Source organism: Pempheris klunzingeri, chromosome 9 (assembly GCF_042242105.1).
Source record: "Pempheris klunzingeri isolate RE-2024b chromosome 9, fPemKlu1.hap1, whole genome shotgun sequence".
Classification (NCBI taxonomy): domain Eukaryota; kingdom Metazoa; phylum Chordata; class Actinopteri; order Acropomatiformes; family Pempheridae; genus Pempheris; species Pempheris klunzingeri.
Window position 1 is genome coordinate 14,179,132 of NC_092020.1, and position 19,977 is coordinate 14,199,108.

Sequence of the window (19,977 nt, forward strand, 5' to 3'; positions counted from 1 at the left end):
ATTTTTGGTGCAGGATGTTGCTAGGAGCTAGGATTCGTTGCTCCAAAATCTCTTTCAGATGTTCAATTGAGTTAGAATCTGGTAACAACAGAGGACATGACATATGATTCAATAACTTTTTTACTCATCAAACCTGATCTGGGGTCTAAAGTGACATAAAATAGAAGTAGCCATGTACTGTACTGCCATCTGTACTTAAGTACTGTACTTGGGAAATGTACTTACTTAATTTCCACCCCTGCCATAAGGTCTGTTCATCATTAAATTCTATCATCATGTTTTTATTTACGAGTTACTAAAAACTCACTTTCAAAAGGAAATGCAATTTTATCAAATGGTCACACGATGGCGCCACGAGACTAGACACCCAACTGTTGTTTGCTGTTCATATACTGACTTTAAAAATGACATTTCTGTCTAAATTATATAAATTACTTGTATTTGGTGTTGTTTTTACATTTTATAGTTATCAAACTTGGAAGATGGTGAGGTGACACAGCTGTCGACAAACAAATCTCCAAAGACCAAAAGCTGTGAGGCAACTTTAATTCATTTTAAGAACACACTCACAGGCCTGAATCTCCATCAGTTTTTCTCTTACTTGCCAAAAGATACATTATTGTATCAGTTAACACAAATAGTCATAATGAATGTTTCTAGCAGCAGTAGGGAATAAGGGGCATTTGGACCTGGGGGAAGCCAGTCTGCTCTGCCCTTACTGATAAAGTGCATTTGATTTGTCAGTCCAACTGCTCAGTTATTGCCTCAGTTACATTTTCCTTATGGGTGTTAATGGCTAGTTTCAAATCTTCTTCAATACAGCATGATGGTAATTTCGTAAATCATGGTTCCATTTAGATTAAAACAAACAATAAAACAGTGTAAGCATTAGAGCAGGGCTACCTTGAGACTGGCCATGTTGAAACCTCAGAGAGTGTCTCTTCTGGCTCCAACAAAAACAATATGACAGTGGTCAAAGTCATGCATGGCTTCAAAGGTACCCTATAAACCAATGAGTGATGTCAAGGAGACTATGGCAACTTCTTATATACAGTCTATGGTTGCACCAAAAGGGCTGTGGTCATGAGCAGTCCTTCTGTCATTACTGTGAACAGGGATGGCATTCAAGTTCAAATGTTATCCACTACAGGATTCAAGAGGGAGCCTGTGTGCTCTTTGCACAGAAGATGTTCCCTAATATGGTGATTCGATGACGGTGGTGGAGAGCACAGTCTAACAATTGAGCAAAGGCATTTTCATTATTGTCATACTCATAAAAGCTCACCATGACATGAGTGCAGGAAGAGGCATTCAAGGGGAAAGACTAAGATACCTCCTTTGACCAGTCAAACGCGCTACCATTGCGCCACAAGGTCTTTCTTTCAAGCCTTAATGGCACTGAAGAGCACTGACATTTTGACAGGTATTTATCCCTAAATTCTATAAATTACTTGTATTTATTGTTGTCTTTACATATTATAGTTATCAAACTTGGAAGATGGTGAGGTGGCACAGCTGTCGACAAACAAATCTCCAAAGACCAAAAACTGTGAGGCAACTTTAATTCATTTTAAGAACACACTCACTCACTTACAATCCTAAATCTCCATCAGTTTTTCTCTTACTTGCCGAAAGATACATTATTGTATCCGTTTACACTAATAGTCATAATGAAGTTTCCCAGCAGCAGTGAGGAATAAGGGGCATTAGGACCTGGGGGAAGCATGGACAGGCCAGAGATGGGAGCAGCAGACTCTCTGCACCCCGCCAACCCTGTGAGCAGCGGCTGCAGCATGTGTGTCCGCCTTTTACATCTGATGGGATGAACAATATGTGGATGATATGGACAATGGGATCACTGTAGGAGGGCATAACATCACGTAAGTGTACATCCTGCCATGAAAAGACACTCGACTATAGCTATAGCTATAGAGGGAAAATAGATCAGAAGCTGTCCTCTGTTTGATCCCCTGCGCAGCTCTCACTTACAGCTGTTTATGTGGGATACAGTTCAGTGTGGGCAGAAGCATGACCACCGGGCTGTGCAGAAACCGCACCACATAGCAATGTCACTGTTATCTGCTGCATGAAGTCTCACTATTACACTACATGCATTAAGACCTTGGTCACACTCCGATTCAACTGCAGTGATTTTATGTGTAATCTTGCTGCATCCTGTAGGATTTTTTTGTGATTTTCTGAGGGTGACTCCGTGGTGTGGTCTTTCAGTGTTGAGCAGAAGTTCCCAACTTTTCTTTTCGACTTCTTACTTCATAATATTAAACCATATCTGTTTGCCTCATCACATGTTGCATTGTCTATAAGTCACAAGCAGCTCAGTCAAAGTGAATTTCTCCTCTGAGAAATGAATAATTGAATATGAAAATGAATAACAGACACGACACGAAGAAGTAAGACTGTGAAGATTGGAGAAGTCTGAAAAACCAACATGATTTTGTGTAGATCTTGTCTGGTCCTGACACCCACGATGGGAATCACTAATGAGAGTGAGCTACAGAAACAGGGGCTGGGCTGAATAATTTACAGCTGTGTATGATTTTCAAAGTAAAGATTCTTGTCATTGGGTGTTTGGATCTCATGTGTTTTCATTTGATCTGCAGATATGGCCATGGAAATTTAGTTTAAATGTGAAATATATCCTTAAGACTATATAAAAAGCTATTTTAAAAAGCTGCACAATCTCCTCAGGCAAGTTGTTTCAAAGTCTAGGAATCATAGCCTCTTTCATGCATAGTCCTCCCTTTTTAAGGGACCAAAATATATTCAAACAGATGAACTTGAGGTCGTCATATTTCATATTTGGTTGCAAATCCTCTGCAGTCCACAGCCTCTGATCCATGCCTGGTGAAGCAGCCTTCTTCACCTTGCTCTTGTTTCATGGGCTTCTTCCCTTCAGTTGGGTGCTCAGTTAATTGTTCACCAAATATAGATCTGAACACCCTCAACAAGGGTAAAGCTGAAACTCAGCTCTTTAACTGTCATTATTTCAGGCTAGAACTAGAGTACAGAGCCAAAAGAGGAAAACAAAATGAAAATATGACACATTGAGAGGCTTAGCATTTTTCTGGGTTTAGTACTGGGGTTCAGCTGTCAAACATTAACCAGGTGTATGTTAAACCCTGTCAGAGGCCAAAGGGACATTGACTTCTTCTTGGTCTGCTAGTAATTCAGGATAAGAGGTGAACTGAATCCAACTGATTTCAGTCTCATGCACACATTTTTACACATATCAGTTCAAAACATACAAACATAATTTGGTCAATGAGGGAGGAACAAACAACACATAACACCCATCCAGACAGTAACACACTATGCAGATCACAGGGCAAAATCCTACATTACAAACATCCATCCATCCATTTTCTATACCGCTTATCCGTCAGGGTCCCAGCTGGCTTCGGGCGAGAGGCGGGGTACACCCTGGACTGGTTGCCAGTCAATCGCAGGGCCACATACAGACAGACAGACAGACAACCACTCACTCTCACACTACGGGCAATTTTAGAGTTACCAATTAACCTAATGTGCATGTCTTTGGATTGTGGGAGGAAGCCGGAGTACCCGGAGAGAACATGCAAACTCCACACAGAAACACCCCGGGTTCAAACCGGGATTCGAACCTTCTTGCTGTGAGGCAACAGTGCTAACCACAGCACCACCATGCTGCCCCATTACAAACATGCTTATCAAAACACTCTGGTGCCAGAGTCACCAGTCACCAGATGATCTTATAAGTCACGTGCAACATTTCGTCTTTACGTTTCTCTTCCACCTCAACATTTTTAGAAAGAAGAAGCAGTGAATGGAATGGAGAAAGAGAGTCCCGTGGTTTGTGTCTATTTTGGCATCATTTTCTTATGAAAGAAATGAGATGAGAGATGATGATGACATCTGACCATTATCTGTTCTAGAAGCTGCTGATGTTGGCACTTTTTCCTGACAAACACAGACACACACGCACAGACCACTGTGGGGCAGTTTGTGTGTGGTAATAATCTATTGTAACTCTACTCTTTAGCACCTTGAACTGTGGCATGGCATCAACTAACAGGATCCTGAGTCCCTGTCTTCAGGAGCATTCTTGTGTTAAAATCTTACTTTAAAACACTGATTTGCCTCTGAGAGTTACCCTAACCCTAACCCTTACTGAGAGTTAGGTGAGAAGATACCAGTCTCATCTACCAGTCTAATAAATATGAAGCTATAGCTAACAGCTGGTTACATTAGTGTAGCACAATAGCTGGAAAACAACTAGCCTGGATCTGTCCACACAAATAATCTGCATATCAGCACCTCTAAAGCTAACTATGTCATATCTTGTTTGTAAATGTGAACAAAATAATGACGTGTAATGATTCCATTTCACAGGACATAAACAGTGGAGATTTCAGAAAGTCACATAACCCTTGTAAAACAGTGAAATATCATTTTTACACTTCTGTTTGTGCAGATTAAACAAGCTAGATACAACCTGTTAGTTAGTGACCTTTAGAGGTTCTGATAGGTGGATTTGGTCTGGGCAGAGTCAGGCTAGTTGTTTCTCCATTTCCAGACCTCATGTTAAGCTACGATAACCATCAGCTGGTTCCAACTACATGGTTATAGCACAGATAAGACAGTGGGGTCAATCTAACTCTCAAATAAGTGTATTCCCCAAAATGTCTACTCCTATTCCTATTCTTTTAAGACATTCATTGTTTCAGCTGATATTGTGGTTTAGTATGTAGTATTCTGGCAGGGGATCACTGTTCAGATTGCACAGAGATGGGGATAAATGGTGCTTTAATAGAGGCCCAGCAGCTAACTGTTTCCCTGACCCCTCCTAAACCAGCCACTTACAGTAAACCTGAGATTAACAGTAAAAACAAGTTTTAACCTTCGAACAACTTAGATCTGAGCATGTTCATTCTGTGTTTACTTTTCTGTTTTGTTGTTGTTTTTCTGTTTGTTTAAATGCGTATCATTTGGACTTACAGTCATCTACACATATACACAAACACACACAAACTGACATGTATAAAGATGCTGTCTTAACACTCGGTCACTGGGTTTAGGAAGTGAGTAACACTTGCACAGTGTGTGTGTGTGTGTGTGTGTGTGTGTGTGTGTGTGTGTGTGTGTGTGTAAAATGCACTGTGTCTTGTGATAAGGAGATGATTGTGGTAAACCATACATGGAGGTCTCATGAGTGGTGTATATCTTTGGCAGCAACCTCTCCCTCAACCTCCAGCAGCCTGCTGACCTAGGTGGTCTTTCATGATTCTTTGATAGTGAGTGACACACTTGGTTAATTCAGGAGTTTTTGCAGAGATGGACTTGACATTGGACTGGAGCTTGATGACATGGCTGACATTGGGATGTTGTGTCTGTATTGATTTGGTCTGTTAATGTTGAGCCTCTGAAATCGTGTTGTCACCAGCAACACGACAGTGATTTCATATGTATGTGTATGTGTGTGTGTGTGTGTGTGTGTATAAAAAATATTGACAATATAGACAGTATAGATATAGACAGTAAAGGGGTAATCCAACCACTTACTATTGCACTCACCTGTATTTTAGGGACTGCTAGATTTCAAAAAGACTGGGTAAGATCTATGCAACTGAGACTGAGATATGCAGACTTTTAGTCCAGAGTCTAAATTCCCATAATGCAACTTGTCAGGATCTTTTATTAGACCTTCCTTTCCTGCAAATACTGATGTTTTTCAAACTCCACACTCCTCGTTTGTAAAAGAAGCTTTCCTGGTTTTAATGTGTGTTATTAGAGAAAGGGGATTAGGTAAAAAAAACAACTTCATATTTCTCTTCATTCGGTGTCAATTCAGTTTTTCGAAAAGTTGAAAAAGGGTTAGCGGAGACAGCATTTAAAGTTGTAGTTTTCAACCCTTTGTTAATGATACATCTTATGTCTTTGTCACATTGTGGTCATGGCCTTCAACACACCAGGTTGTTCTGTCTAGAATCTAATACTAAACATTGCTCGCAGCACTGCACTAAATTTATGTCATTTTTTAAACTTATGATATCAGATTCATGTGAAAGACACTGTTATTAAATGAAAGTTCTTCATATCGCAGTTTTAAGGAACTCTTTTTAATGTAAAGACATAATTCCAAACACAGCCAAGAGGTGCAGGTGAGAGTCTTGGGTTAGTCCATGAGTCACCACAGCATCCTGCCTTACAGCCTGGATTCTTCCTTCATGTGCACCCAGTCATGTCAGAGAGCCAGTTTCCACACGGCACTCACTGAGTTGTTTCTTTGTGCGAGTCACATGACCTTCAGGCTAGACTAAACCAGCACTCCCAGCATCCACATCTGGAATATGTTTAATTCTTTCAGTGGCACTGCTGTTCGATTTGGTGGGATTACAGCAGCGCTTATTCTCAGCTGCCACCAACTCCCTTAGGAGAGGAATTCTCTGCTACACATCAGGGAGAGTGGTTGAGAAAGAGGAAAACATTTGGGGAGGGAGGAGAGGGAGGGAACTGGTGAAGAAGAGGAAGCTGGTCTATATAAAGACAGGGAGTTGGGCAAAAGCAGAGAGGTGTGGTTTGTGAGAACGCTTACGGGAGAACCTCAGAGGCCAAACTGTGAGTACTTGAGAGTCGTAAACTAGGGAATATTACAATTTAACACACAGTTTCTCAGAGATATTTACATCTTTTAATGGATTCCTTCTATTGTTAAAATTGGGGTTTTGTGAACTTCCACTATTTTTAATGAGGGTAATTTTTTTCTGTTATCCAACTTCTGAATAAATGCAGAAGTCTGTCATTTTTGGGGGGACTGGCAGGATTTGTTACCAGACATTTACCATTTACTGTTACCATTTTTAGCTCACGTCTCACTTGTACAACTTTAAGATTTTCCATTGAATTGCTCTTGACTTGTCAGGCAGGCCAGTTTCTTTTTGGATTAAAATGAGCGTGTAATTGCTTTAAAGGCGCAGAATGGACTTGTGTCTGCACTTAAGCTTTTCTAAAGGTAACCAAACAACAAAATACATTTCTCACTTTATCTCCCATTTTTTTTGGGCAGGTGAGGTCACAGAAGCCACTTGTGTGCATGTGTGCTTGTATGTCTATGCAGGTGAGAATATAGTGCTTGTAAATTGTCTGCCTTTGTGAGAGTGCGTGCACGTGTGTGTGTGTAGGTGTGTAGGTGTGTGGGACCATGCCGACGTGTGAGAGCTCCTCTGGGGTGCGACGCTGGCTCACCTTTGCCTCAGGTCTGGTGGAGTGTCTGTGTTTCGCTGGAGCCGTGTTCGGATGGGCTTCACTTGTTTTTGTCCTGAAGACGGAGGGCTACTTCAGCTCTCTGTGCGTCAACACCACAGGAGTCAATGCAACACAGGTCTTAGGTCAGTTGTCTATCCTCACCTCCACTACTTTGAATTATTGAATATATGTGATTAATGAAGACATCTTTTATGCAGACCTCTCTGGCCTTCACTGTCACCCTTTCAATCACATAACCATAAACCTTGGTTCTCTATTTTGCTATTTATGTGTCTCCAGATTGCAGTCGACAAGATGAACAGTTCTCACTTGTTTTCACCATCGCCTCCTTTATGAACAATTTCCTGACGCTCCCCAATGGTTTCCTCTTTGACCGGTTTGGTACTACAGTGGCTCGGCTCTTTGGGATGTGAGTCAACCTTAATTACTTAAAAGTAGATGATCAGTGGTTGTAAAGGATTTCTTGTGCAATTTCTCACCAAAAAAGTGAATACTCAGTAGAGTGACCCACCAGAATCAAGGTAACAGTAACTTGTGCATTCACATGATAAAAAATGAAACGCATAAAAAGCAAGAAAACTTGTTTACTAGATACTTCACATAACAGAGTTGTGGGCTGCAGCGGCCTGCTGCTTTTACTGAACCAAACACACTGTCATTAAAGACAGATGGGTTTCTGTCTGCTTCATCTCCTTGCTTGGCTGTTACTCTCTGCCTGTGCAAATAGGCAGTTTGCTGTAATTTCAGTCTGTCTCTGCAGTAAAGGGGACAGGTGGGACTACTAGGAAAGTGACAAGAGATCAGCCGAAGCATAAACACAGAGAGATCAGAATGGCTTGAGGTCAAGGTTGATGTTATGTAAAGTAACCGAGGTCTCCAGAAAGCAGGATATACACACAAATGGAGACGCAGCTTACATACCAAAGCCTGACACTTAGTAATGCAGAATGAAGAGAAAATGTTTTATGAAAAAAGGGAGCCGTGAAGGGCTGAAATGAAATGCCAGACAGACCCTTAAAAGACTGAAACTAGAGGGAGGAAAAGTGAGTGAGTTCAAGAAATCAAAAGTTCAGGACTATTAATCACAAGAGGAAAGAAATGTGTTGTTTTTTGTGCTGATGTTTCAGCAGTACATCCCACTCACATACCTGGCCTGCTATTGCCCCAGATGTATCTAAATCCACAAAAACAAACTTTTACTATGGCCATCCATATGTTTCCACTAAAAGAGGGTGGAGGGAAAATAGAAGGCCAAGGAATGCTAGTCGGATAAGAGGCGGCAAGAGCGGATGAGGATTGCTTGGGACCGGCCAAGAAAAGGAAATTAAAGTTCTCCAAACAGCAACAGAAGAATGTGCTTGTGAACATATGTTAACCGTGATATACTCATCATATTCAGTTTCATATTTTTTCCTCTTAATTGCTCAAAGTGTATTAGGTAGCACTTTACGGTATGGTGCACAAAATAGTGATACTTATCAAGCAACATGTTAGGACTAATCAGGAGCAACCTGAAAATGAATAAATCGTTAATTAGTAGTTTCTGATTAACTCTGAATGGAGTAGCAGATATGATGCATTACAAGAGGACAGAGTGGGTGACACTAGATTAATGAATAATTAGGTAATGATCAGCTCATAAATATCTGTGAATAGACTACTGAATACTGATCAGTAGTTTCTGATTAACTCAGAGTGACAAACAACTGGAAATTACTCAGTAATTACTGATTATTTAATCATTAGTTGCTCTTTTTGTGCACTGACAAGTAAAGTAGTTCATCGTACTGAGTAGTTACTGAGTAATCCCTCATTATTACATGATTTCCTCTATTTACCTGATTACATTACTTATAAAAAGAGTAACTAATGATTACCTGATGAGTAATTGATGAGTCGTTACCATTTTTTTTTTGCCACAGTGTCTAATTCATAGTTAATCAGAAACTTCTCATGAAGAAAGTGGTCAGTCTGTCTGTTCACTGTTCATTCATATAGTGTGTGTTCTGAGTCCTTGATTCAGAGTTATTCAAGAATTATTCATTAATGATTCATTAATTATCGGGTGGCTCCCTGATTTGTTCCTCACTTTTTCTTAAGTAACTAGTACAATTTTATGCACCATGTTATTAAGTGTTACCACATCACTCTCGCTTTCATGCCTGGTATCGTGAGGCTCCCATTGTAATAAATTGATGCCAATCAAATGACAAGATGACACTTGTATTTCTGTTTCTCCACCAGATTTCTTTACACCATGGGTACCATGATGGTGGCCTTCTCGACTCCAGGTGAAAAACATCTCTTTGTTTTTTGTTCTCTTTACTGTCTAAAAAATACTGACAAGAATCAAGAAGTTGCAGCTGTAAATGTTCATTTTTTTCCTTCTTTTCCCACCAGCCTTGTCCAACCAGCTCTTCCCAGCTCTCTCCCTCGTGGCAGTGGGTGGCATCTTGTTTCTAATCACCAACATGCAGGTACAGACAAGATTACTGAGATTTTGATTAATCTGCCTATTATTCAATTGATTACTCTATATCTGCTCATCACAGTTTCTCAGGGCCTTCTTTGGTCCAAACAAAAGTCTGAAACTGCTAAATCTTCAGTTTACTCTGATATACAACAGAGAAAAGCAGCAAATTCTCAAACTAGAGAAGCTGCATCCAAAGAATGCTTAGCATTTTCACTATTCAAACTGCACCAAAACTGTTGATGATTAATTGTTTCAGCTCAAATTCAGATTATTTGAATCAGTGGATAGTGAATGTTGCATCTATTGCTCTTTATTAGGCTGTTAAACTTCAAAGCATGTTCTTGCTGTACAAACAATAAGGGTTCTGTCTCATTATTTTAAGTTTGGTGATGTATCATTTTTTTTTATCTGTTTCTGGGTGCCTGCATGTGTGCTCTGTCAATGAAATGTAAAGGTGGCAAAGGCACATGATAAAAACCGCTAAACGTCACTCATGCCATGGTCTATTTATGAGGAAAGCATACTCAGAAACATGCATGTAAGAGTGTTCTTGTGAGTGACAGAAGTTTGACTTCACTGTTCACAAGTTCAACAGATAAAAATACCCTGGTGTGTCCTCAGGTCATCACCAAACAAGAACACAAATGATAAATGGAGTCTCCCCTTCGTGCACTTTTGTTGGCTGCAGGGCTTCTCTTGAACTCATGATCTTATGGGGAAAAAACAAAAAGCCCTCTCTGGGAAACTGGCATTTTATGTGTTTCAATTCAATTCAATTCATTTTGTATAGCCCAATATCACAACAGAGTGTCTCACAGTGCTTTACAAAGTTCACTGAAATAAACAAGAAGTGTAAGCGAACAAACAATCTAATAAAGAGTCCAGCAGTCGATGAGGCCAAAGGATCAGTCCGGTGGATCAGTCCGAGGCATCACCTGCCCTTTATGACCCTCCTTCTTCGGGAAGGAAAAACTCAAAAAACCCAGTGGGAAAAGAGAAACCTCCAGGAGCACCACAGTGAAGGAGAGATCCAGCTCCTAAGGACGGACAGGCTGTAGCCTTGGACAGACACACATCCATTGGCTGATGGAGAACCACATCAGCGGGACCAGGACCAGGATCCATAGGAACCAGGATACCACATCAGCAGAACCAGGACCAGGATCCACAGGGACCAGAGAACCACATCAGCGGGACCGGGACCAGGACCCACAGGAACCAGAGAACCACATCAGCAGGGCCAGGACCAGGATCCACAGGATCCACAGGAACCTGAGAGATGAGAAAGCACAGAAAGGCTCCGTGGAAGATAACAAGTTAGAGGCAGACATTTGGCTGACATGAGACATAATGATGGAGAGGAAGAATGTTTGAATGGTTTAGATGTGAGTCCAGAACCACATCCTCATATTCAAAGAGGCAATTCAACTCAGCAATAATTGATTTTACATTGAGTGTCAGAAAGGCAGATGCAAAAAAGATCATTGCCCAGAATTATACAGTTAAATACAATGTTCACTGCTTTTAAACAATCCAAATTTGTCTTTTAAAGGTAGGGAACCTGTTCGGCTCACGTCGCTCCACCATCATCACTTTGTACAACGGGGCTTTTGACTCTTCCTCAGCACTCTTCCTCGTCATCAAGGTGAGAAACGTGGCTCACATAGAAGAAATCTGCTGAACATATTTATACCATCCTGTCGTAATGATGATCTCAACCCAATCTTGTCCTCTCCTACAGTTGTTACATGAGGCTGGTGTCTCTGTTCGTGCCTCCTTCCTCTTTCTGGCTGCTTGTGGTGTTTTTCACCTCTTCAGGACTTTCTTCCTGATGCCAAGAAAGTTCATTCCCTACCCACTGCCTGATCACTACACATACGGGTACAAGCTAACTTGGCTGCTCACTGCTGTACTGTAAACACATCACCTCCCACATTCCTTGGAAATATCTTTCATATCCTGTTACATGTGATAATAGCGGGTTGGGACTTCAATAATGTAAATATTTATCAAATAACTCCCACAATGCCCTCAGTCTACATCTGACCCTTTGTGACCTCTGACTTTTGTCAGGGTAAACTGTGGTAAATCAAAGACTCTGAGCTTGGAGCAGGCAAAAGCTAATGGTGATGCACACGGGATGACAGAGGAAATAACACCCAACAATGGCGTTCCTGTGAAACAAGGTTTGTGCAGTTTACTATTTCATAGTTTGATAAACAGAAAGATATAATAGAATAAACTAATTTCATATCCTGTTTCTACACCACCAATTTTATTCCATTTACTTCACTTTCCTAATTGTTCTTCATTCATCTCTCTGGTCTCCCCTCGTCTCTCCCAGACAAGAGTTTCCGTGAGTGTTTCCTGTCCAGATTCTTTATGTGGCACCTGGTTTGGTTGTCGGTGATGCAGCTGAGACATTATCTCTTTATCGGCACCCTCAACCCCTTCCTGCACCGGCTGACAGCGGGAGAGCCTTCACTGGGTAAAGATAAAAAACACATCATGTGGTCACCATCTTAGCAAGGATGGAAGTTTGTGCAGACTGTACTTATTAGAACTTTAGTCATCCTATATACTGAACACTCACCAGTTATCCTCGCTTTGTGTGTCCCTGCAGTGAGCCAGTACATCAATGCGTTTGCTATAACACAGCTGTGTGGCGTGCTGTGTGCTCCCTGGAACGGCCTCATCATGGACAGACTGAAAGGCAAACCTCGTGCTGCAGGTAGCACACTAACACTAGCAATGACTAGTGAACTCATGACTTATCCACTCTTTAAACAAGCCATTCAATTTCCAGGTGGAGAAAACTTGATGAAACAAGTGTGTTTACATTTGTGTTTGTCTGTTTGCAGGAGAGAGCGAACAGGACGTAGATCTCCGGGCCTCGGTGCTTTCTCTCTTCCTGACAGCGCTGCAGTGTTTGCTGTTCTCAGTCTGTGCCACCATCCCGTTCCTGCCACTTCAGTACCTCACCTTCATCCTGCAGGTGCTCAACCGTTCCTTCCTCTATGGTGGCAACGCAGCCTTCATCAGTGTGGCGTGAGTGTTAAACATACATACACAAATACACACATGCACACTCCCATTTTTGGACTGCACAAAATTTTATTGGTAGGAATTCTCACAACAGCCCGACAGCAATCTATGAATGACATAGTTCAATCCAGTCCAGTCCAATCCAGTGTCCAGCTGGATGGATAACTACATACCTGCCTACCTGTGCACCTAATGGGCATGACCAGAGTCTTCCAAACCTCTAAGGGGAGGTGCCCAGGAGGCATCCTGGCCAGATGCCCAAACCACCTCAACACACTTCCCTGTACAGAAAATATTCCCAAAAGTGTTTTTCCACACCACAAGATACACATTTAATTGTTAAATGCTAAAACATTAGAATACAGGAAAAATATAATAACAAAAAAAAAGTTGTGTCATGTATCTAGAAATGAGCCTATTTATAAACTTGTTCAGGAAGACAGAGAGCAGGATTGAGCAGGATTTAAGTATGAACGTGTGAATTCAATTAATGTAAGGAAAGTAAATACAATAAATGCTTGACATATTTGTTTTAGTAACACTTTCTTGAGCCAGTATATTGATGTAAGCATCATATAAATATTCAATGTTACTATACTATACTATAAAATGACTATACTTAATTACTATGATTTTGATTATGTATGTCTTTTGTCAACAATCTTAACTTTATATAATATGACAACACACGCACACGCACACACGCACACACGCACACACACACACACACACACACACACACACACACACACACACACACACAAACACACACACACACATATACTGTATATATACAATATACAATATATACAATATATATACAATATACTGTACCTTTGAGGGAAAAGTTATTACTGTTGCCAAATTTGTACATTAAAAATAATTTTGTTATATTTGCGTATAATGATTATATGATAATTGTTTATAACGCATTATAATGCATTTTGATATGTTTATATACTGTATATATGTGACAGAGAAAGTGTTGGTTGTGTGAGCCCAAGCTAAGACCTCCTAAGTAAGATTCTACAGGTGTAGTATTTAAATCAATTTGCATTTACCACAGATAGTCCAGTAAGAACTGTAGAAAAAGAGAAGGTCCTCAGTGATACTCTTTATTCGACTGTGTTCAGATCAATATCAGTGAAACAGGATACAGCAATTATCGGTGTCCTTCCCTGAACACTCAGAACCTTCATTGATACTTAAAGCTAAAAGCAGGTTATTGCATTTGTCCACAAGGAGGTGCTAGTAGACTATTAAATGCCCTAATGCTGACCTTTTGAACATATCGATGAAAAAGGGTGGGTAAATGAAAGTGTTACCCTCTTAAGGTATGTTTTTTTAAAGCTTAAAAAATCCTCCTTTCCCACATTCACCACCTCCTTCTCCTCTTGGCATGTCATCATTTGGTGTGTGTGTGTTTAGGTTCCCGTCATGCCACTTTGGGAAGCTGTATGGTCTGGTCATGGCTCTGTCTGCAGTGTTTTCTCTGCTGCAGTATGCCTGCTTTGCCCTGGTGAACGAAGTCCTGGATGGAGACCCTTTATACGTGAGTACATGATATATAAGTGATACAGCTGTAAATCTCACCCGTTTACTTTGACTCCTCTTCACCATTTTCATCTTCATCTCCTCTCCCTGCTTCCACCTCCCTTTCTCTCTCCTCATGTGTCTGCAGGTGAACATCGGTCTGACGGTCCTCAGCCTGCTCGCCTTCATCCATCCTCTCTCAGTCTACCTGCACTGTCGAAATCTTGCGTCTCAGCGAGCTAAGAGCAACGCCATCACTGCCTCCTCTTAAAGTAAAGCCTATACATTTGCAGAATGACTCTTTAATATAACCAGTGACACTGTCAGTTTGTTTGATTGTTTGTGTTTGCTTGGCTGTGTTGTGTTGCCACATGTATCCTCTTCAGAAGATGAAGAGCTTGTAAAAGCAGATTGTAGTTTGTGCAGAGTGAAAGCACATTTGCCACACTCTTGGAGCATGTTCACAGCCAAACTGATAAACTGGGCCTCTGGGGTGCAGCTCTCTGCATTTGACCCTTTGCATAACCCCTTACCTCTTGTGAGATTTCCTGGATACATTTTATTGATTTTTTATTTTTTTTGCACTGAATGATCTGATGCATAAAACCCAGCTATTACAACTGTTAGCTTTGATTGTTTTGTTTACATTTAAAATTCCTCATGTTGGCTGCTCTAATTCTGCTTTTCCATGACTGTTGACATTATGTTTCTTGTTTTGTACGATCTTACAATTTAACTTTGCTGTTTTTTATATTCTGTGTGATGCTACCCACCCATCACACCAGGGTTACGGTGGCTTCAGAGTGCCAAACGATAACGCACTGTATTGTAAAAAGCATTTAATGTTTATATCAGTGTGAACCTCTTTGAGTTATCTCTCTGTATTTATATTTTTATTTCAGACCAGAGTATAGGACCAACAGTGTTGAGTGTAGTGGCTGCATGAGGGACAACTGAGAGTCACAATCATATTTAACTCAGGCTCTTTCTTTGGCAGAAAAACCTCTCAGGAAAGCCGATTTGTGTCTAATGTCTCTGCATGTGGGTTCATTCAGATACATGAATATGATTGTGCCAAACATTAACCAACAGTGATATGATCTTCTTTTATGTTCCAACATATAAAGTCTCAGGTGTTCAGTTTGTAGTTGGTGTTATGAAGGATTCTCTTTTTGACTGTAAAATGTGACACACTTAATGATATGTAAAGGGAAATATGTACGTTTATTTAGTTTTTTTTACTAGTATGTTTATATTTGAGGTTGACTGTATTTCTCTGGAGTGCCAATTCTCAAATGGAAGTAATGTTTTTTAAATGTTACTATAAATACTACAAACATGCAAATTTCATTGCGCTGCACCAAATGAAATGTATCTTTCAGTATGAACTTTAGTAGTGTAGTAAAGGGAAGTATTATCTTTTGATATTTACTTTTGGCCCAAAAATCTAGAAAAATGTATATACTTGCAGGCAACTACCTGTGAACGGTAAACTGCAATTGTAATCGAGTAAGGAGATATTTAGAAAAGAAAAAGAAAGACCAAAAATTAACCAACTGCAGAAACTGTATGTTGATGACCTGCAAAGATCCAGCTATATTAAAATAAACATTAAAGTGATTCAAAATGATTTTGCTTGGTGTTTGGTTTACTGAGTACATGTTTTCGATTGCACAAGATCTTGTTGTTAACGTGTTAAATTTACTGTTTGTTTTCCATTTAAAGCAGCAGTAAAGCTCTTTTAAAATAAAATATGGTCTGAATGCTACCTCAACTTTTCAACTAATTATAGTATATTCATAATTTATTTCTACTGAATATTAAAGCAGAAACATTTATTATATTGACTTTCAGGTGGATTAGAACAATTAAGATAACACTTATAGAAATAACTAAATGCTCTGAGGTAGATTCATCTGCAGATTGTCTTTCATCATTAACAATGACAAATCTGATGCTTGCTCATGTGGGGATCCTTGAATCGTAAATATTTGAATTACTGAATCGTTGGGTCTCTCTCTTAATTAAAGAGTTTGGTTTAGACCTGCTCTTTATGTAAAACATCTTGAGATAACATTGTTATGAATTGGCACTATATAAATAAAGATTGATTGATTGATTGATTGATTGATTGAAATTAAAGGGACACTCCACAGATTTTACATACCAAGAATAGTTTACTCGTCATCAGGAGCAGGACTCAGCATGTGAAATCAGTTGAATAATGTCTTTGCTCTGAAAGAAGCTTTGAAAAGTCCGAAATATAGTTGAAAAATAACCCTGGTTATGTCATCGTAGTTTGGGCTCGGACATGACAAAGGCTGCATCACAGACTGTGCTTGTGAGTGTGACAGACATGAACATTTATCAGACAAAGATGCCCTATCAAAAGAAGAGGATATCTCTGCAGTTGTATTTTGTTTTTAATCTGTCTTTTTAATCACGCTCACAACTTTATGGATGTTCACTGCCAAATTGATAAAATGACCCATGGAAATGTATTTAAGAAGTAATAATATACTAATATAACATGACTTTAGATTACACATAATCAAGAATGACAGCAGAGACGGCCAAACATGTTTACAATAGAGCAATGATGACCTCCACTTTTGAGGCAAAGCAGCATTGATGTAGCATTTGAGACAAACAACTAAACGTGCCACTGAGTACTTCATGACACGCACGTACTTTAGCCAATGACATACACATGTCTTGCATTACTGGCAAGATATTTCAGTAAGGAGAGACATAGTGAATGAGGTAATAATCAAGTCTTGTCAGGAAAGTCTAGAGTGCTTAGAAGCTACAGGAAGATTTTTGTAGTCGCAGGGCATCAGCCCACAGCAGCAGACTGATAAACCCCCCTGCGGAGTACAGACTCTGTCAGTGGCTGATGACTTCTGCCGAGGCTGGTAAGTCTGATGAGGTTGAGATGAAATAATGACACTGATGACCCTGTGAAGATGAGGCAGTGATGGGGAGGAGGAGGAGTGCACATAACAGCAGCATGAATGTACTAAAGGTAGAGAGAGAAATGTATTTAAAAAGATAACAGCAAGATGATGGGCTGACAATGGAGGTGTGTTGATGTGCTATTGGATAGATGTGAGCAGCTGATACCTCAATTGACGGCTCCAGACAGAGATGTGAATCACACGATTGTACATGAAGTATAGATGCAGGCCTATGCAAGATAGTCATCAGACTGAGTGTTTTCTAAAGGCCCATTATTGTAAAAATAAATATTGCTGCAGTGAAGCAAACAGGCAGGGATAAGACTTCTCAGGGTATAAATTAACTTGAGGTAGGCTTACACTTCCATTGATCTTTCTATAAGTCACTATGCAAACATTATGATGATGGAAACGCAATGTATAATTATTAATCAATATATGTAACCACATGGGATAATTTTCTTAAACCTGCTTGTACTCACCATCTTTACATCTGTGTCTGCTGCTAGTTGAAGCAGCGAGGAGCCAGGAATACACACTTTGAGATTAAACTAATTCAAATATTGAAAAAAAAAAAAATCATATTATAACTATAAATATGGGGTACAAGATAATCACTTGTGACATACCGTGCAAAATTGCTCAAGGTGGACAAAGAAAAGCCAAGCCAGCAAGCCCAAACAAGGCTATTCCCCACCCAGCTATACATGTGTGAAGACTCAATTAATACGGAAACCAGGCCAACCGGAGTTATATTGTGAGTTGACTCCTGGTCACAATCAGCACATTCTCAAGAGGTGACAGATATAGTGCAACATATATTCTGCAGTCTTGGTCTGGAGGTCGAGCGCCAATCTTTACTGGAATGCTGCACTAGCTAGACCAGTTATATGTAAAACACAGAAACATTGTGTTAGATTTACCGCTGTCACAGCTACGATCTGGGGAGGATAGTGACATAACCATCATATAAATTTATTACGGTGAACGGGCAGTTTGACTGGAACCCTCGTAGGTGTCCTATGTCACCTTTTAATGCACACCCTGCAGCCACCCAGATTCGAGCGTTCACCCAGACCAGGTTATAAATCACAGCGTATCAGAGTCGTTAGCTGTCATCCTGTGGCCTTCACACAAACTCTCTGTCCCCTGCTCCCCGCAAGTGGTTTTGTTTCATCTTACATTGTATTGATGGCAGACGTTCGGCCATGTGGATCTTTTGTTGAACAGTTCATCTGGTTGCCACTAACACTACCACATCCACTGCTCTTTTCTAATGCTTTTGTACAGTTGTGGTTACAGATGTGGTGACAGACACTCTCTACCTCACTACGTTCATATCTTAAGTGCAATTCATTTGCCCTAAAAAAAATAGACAAATTGCACATGACAAAGAAAAGATGAATTCGACTGATAGCTTTATAGTTATTATTTCAAAATTTCTATATATCTCACCAATGCTGTTATAATGAATTCTGATATCATGACAGCCCTTCAAGAAATCATGCTTACTTAAGTTATGTTGTGTGTTCACTCCAGGTCACAATCAGCACATTCCCAAGAAGAGTCAAACATAGTTTTACTTATTTTTTATTCAATCTTTATTTAGTCAGGCAGTTTAATTGAGATTAAGATATTTTTTACAAGAGAGACTTGAGAACAAACAACATTTACAAGAACACAAACAGAACAAGGAATTTACACAATTACACACTAACAAGAATTAACGAAGCAGTTACATGAAACACAAAAAAGAAAATAACAAGAAAAGAAAATTAAGACATCAGGTAATGAGGCTTCAAAATCTCTTAGAGGAATGAATGAGTCAAGTTTAACAGCAGATTACTGTTAAATTACTGTCCATTTAAAGAGTGCATGGTACCTAAATTCAGTTCTGCCAACGTCAGTGCAGACGTGAGGGATATCTATATGATATGATGATAGCCTGCTGTCAAGCCAAATTCCTAAGTATCTGCATGGATCAGTAAGGGTGATGTGGTTGGACAGTTGGAGTCACTGGTGGAGGTGGAGAATATTATTATTGTTCTTTTCTGCAGTTAAAACTAGTTTGTGATCAGTAAGTGCTACTTGGAAAGAATCAAATACAGACTGAAGACGAGTCAGAGCATGGGCTTGGGTGGAGCCTGGGGCATATAAAATAGTGTCATCAGCAAAAAAGGCCATTGAAGTATTGATTGGGAATAATTATGTTATTCATGTATAATGTGAACAGCTATGGACCAAGAATAGATCCCTGTGGCACACCATTTGTGATGGTATGAAGGCTTGACAGAGAACTGTCAACAATAACGATCTTAGGTCTCTGTCATGTATGAGCGGAACCAGTTAAGTGAAGTTTCACTCCCATAGACTGAAGTTTACATAGCAGGATTAATCTCAAAGGTGGTAAATACTTTTTAGAGGTGAAAACCAGTTAGTGCAGTATATCTCATGCAATTAGGGCTGGGAAATAGAGCTAAAACCTTTACTGGAATGCTGCTCTAACAGTCACCTCTAACAGACAGATTTACTTTTAGATTCACAACTTTCCTGGATATGATCTGGGACATATCACCTTCAAAAAGGGAAAAATCCTTCACAAGCAGAAATAATTGAGCCCATAGATGAAGACTTGTTTCAATAAAATAAATGTATTGTGTACTACAATAATTCTCAATTCCAGACTCAGATATCTGAATTTCAATA

General features: G+C 39.9%; 1 protein-coding gene across 1 annotated transcript; it reads left to right on the forward strand.

Moving 5' to 3' along the window:
- Positions 1–6,552: 6,552 nt before the first annotated feature.
- LOC139206888 (equilibrative nucleobase transporter 1-like) lies at positions 6,553–14,661 on the forward strand. Its single transcript, XM_070836488.1, has 13 exons — positions 6,553–6,615; positions 7,064–7,385; positions 7,543–7,672; positions 9,508–9,554; positions 9,664–9,740; positions 11,289–11,381; positions 11,478–11,617; positions 11,810–11,922; positions 12,081–12,224; positions 12,360–12,467; positions 12,598–12,784; positions 14,210–14,333; positions 14,463–14,661. The coding sequence occupies exons 2-13, from the start codon at positions 7,199–7,201 to the stop codon at positions 14,583–14,585; spliced, it is 1,473 nt and encodes a 490-aa protein (XP_070692589.1). The 5' UTR covers positions 6,553–6,615; positions 7,064–7,198; the 3' UTR covers positions 14,586–14,661.
- The last annotated feature ends 5,316 nt before the right edge of the window (positions 14,662–19,977 follow it).

What these genes read in the sequence shown, in the direction of transcription:
- LOC139206888 (XM_070836488.1), top strand. Translation starts at nt 7,199, where the DNA reads ATGCCGACGTGTGAGAGCTCCTCTGGGGTGCGACGCTGGCTCACCTTT. An exon ending in GTGGCTCGGCTCTTTGGGAT is followed by an intron (nt 7,673 to 9,507) that starts GTGAGTCAACCT and finishes TTTCTCCACCAG; the next exon opens with ATTTCTTTACACCATGGGTA. An exon ending in TGGATGGAGACCCTTTATAC is followed by an intron (nt 14,334 to 14,462) that starts GTGAGTACATGA and finishes ATGTGTCTGCAG; the next exon opens with GTGAACATCGGTCTGACGGT.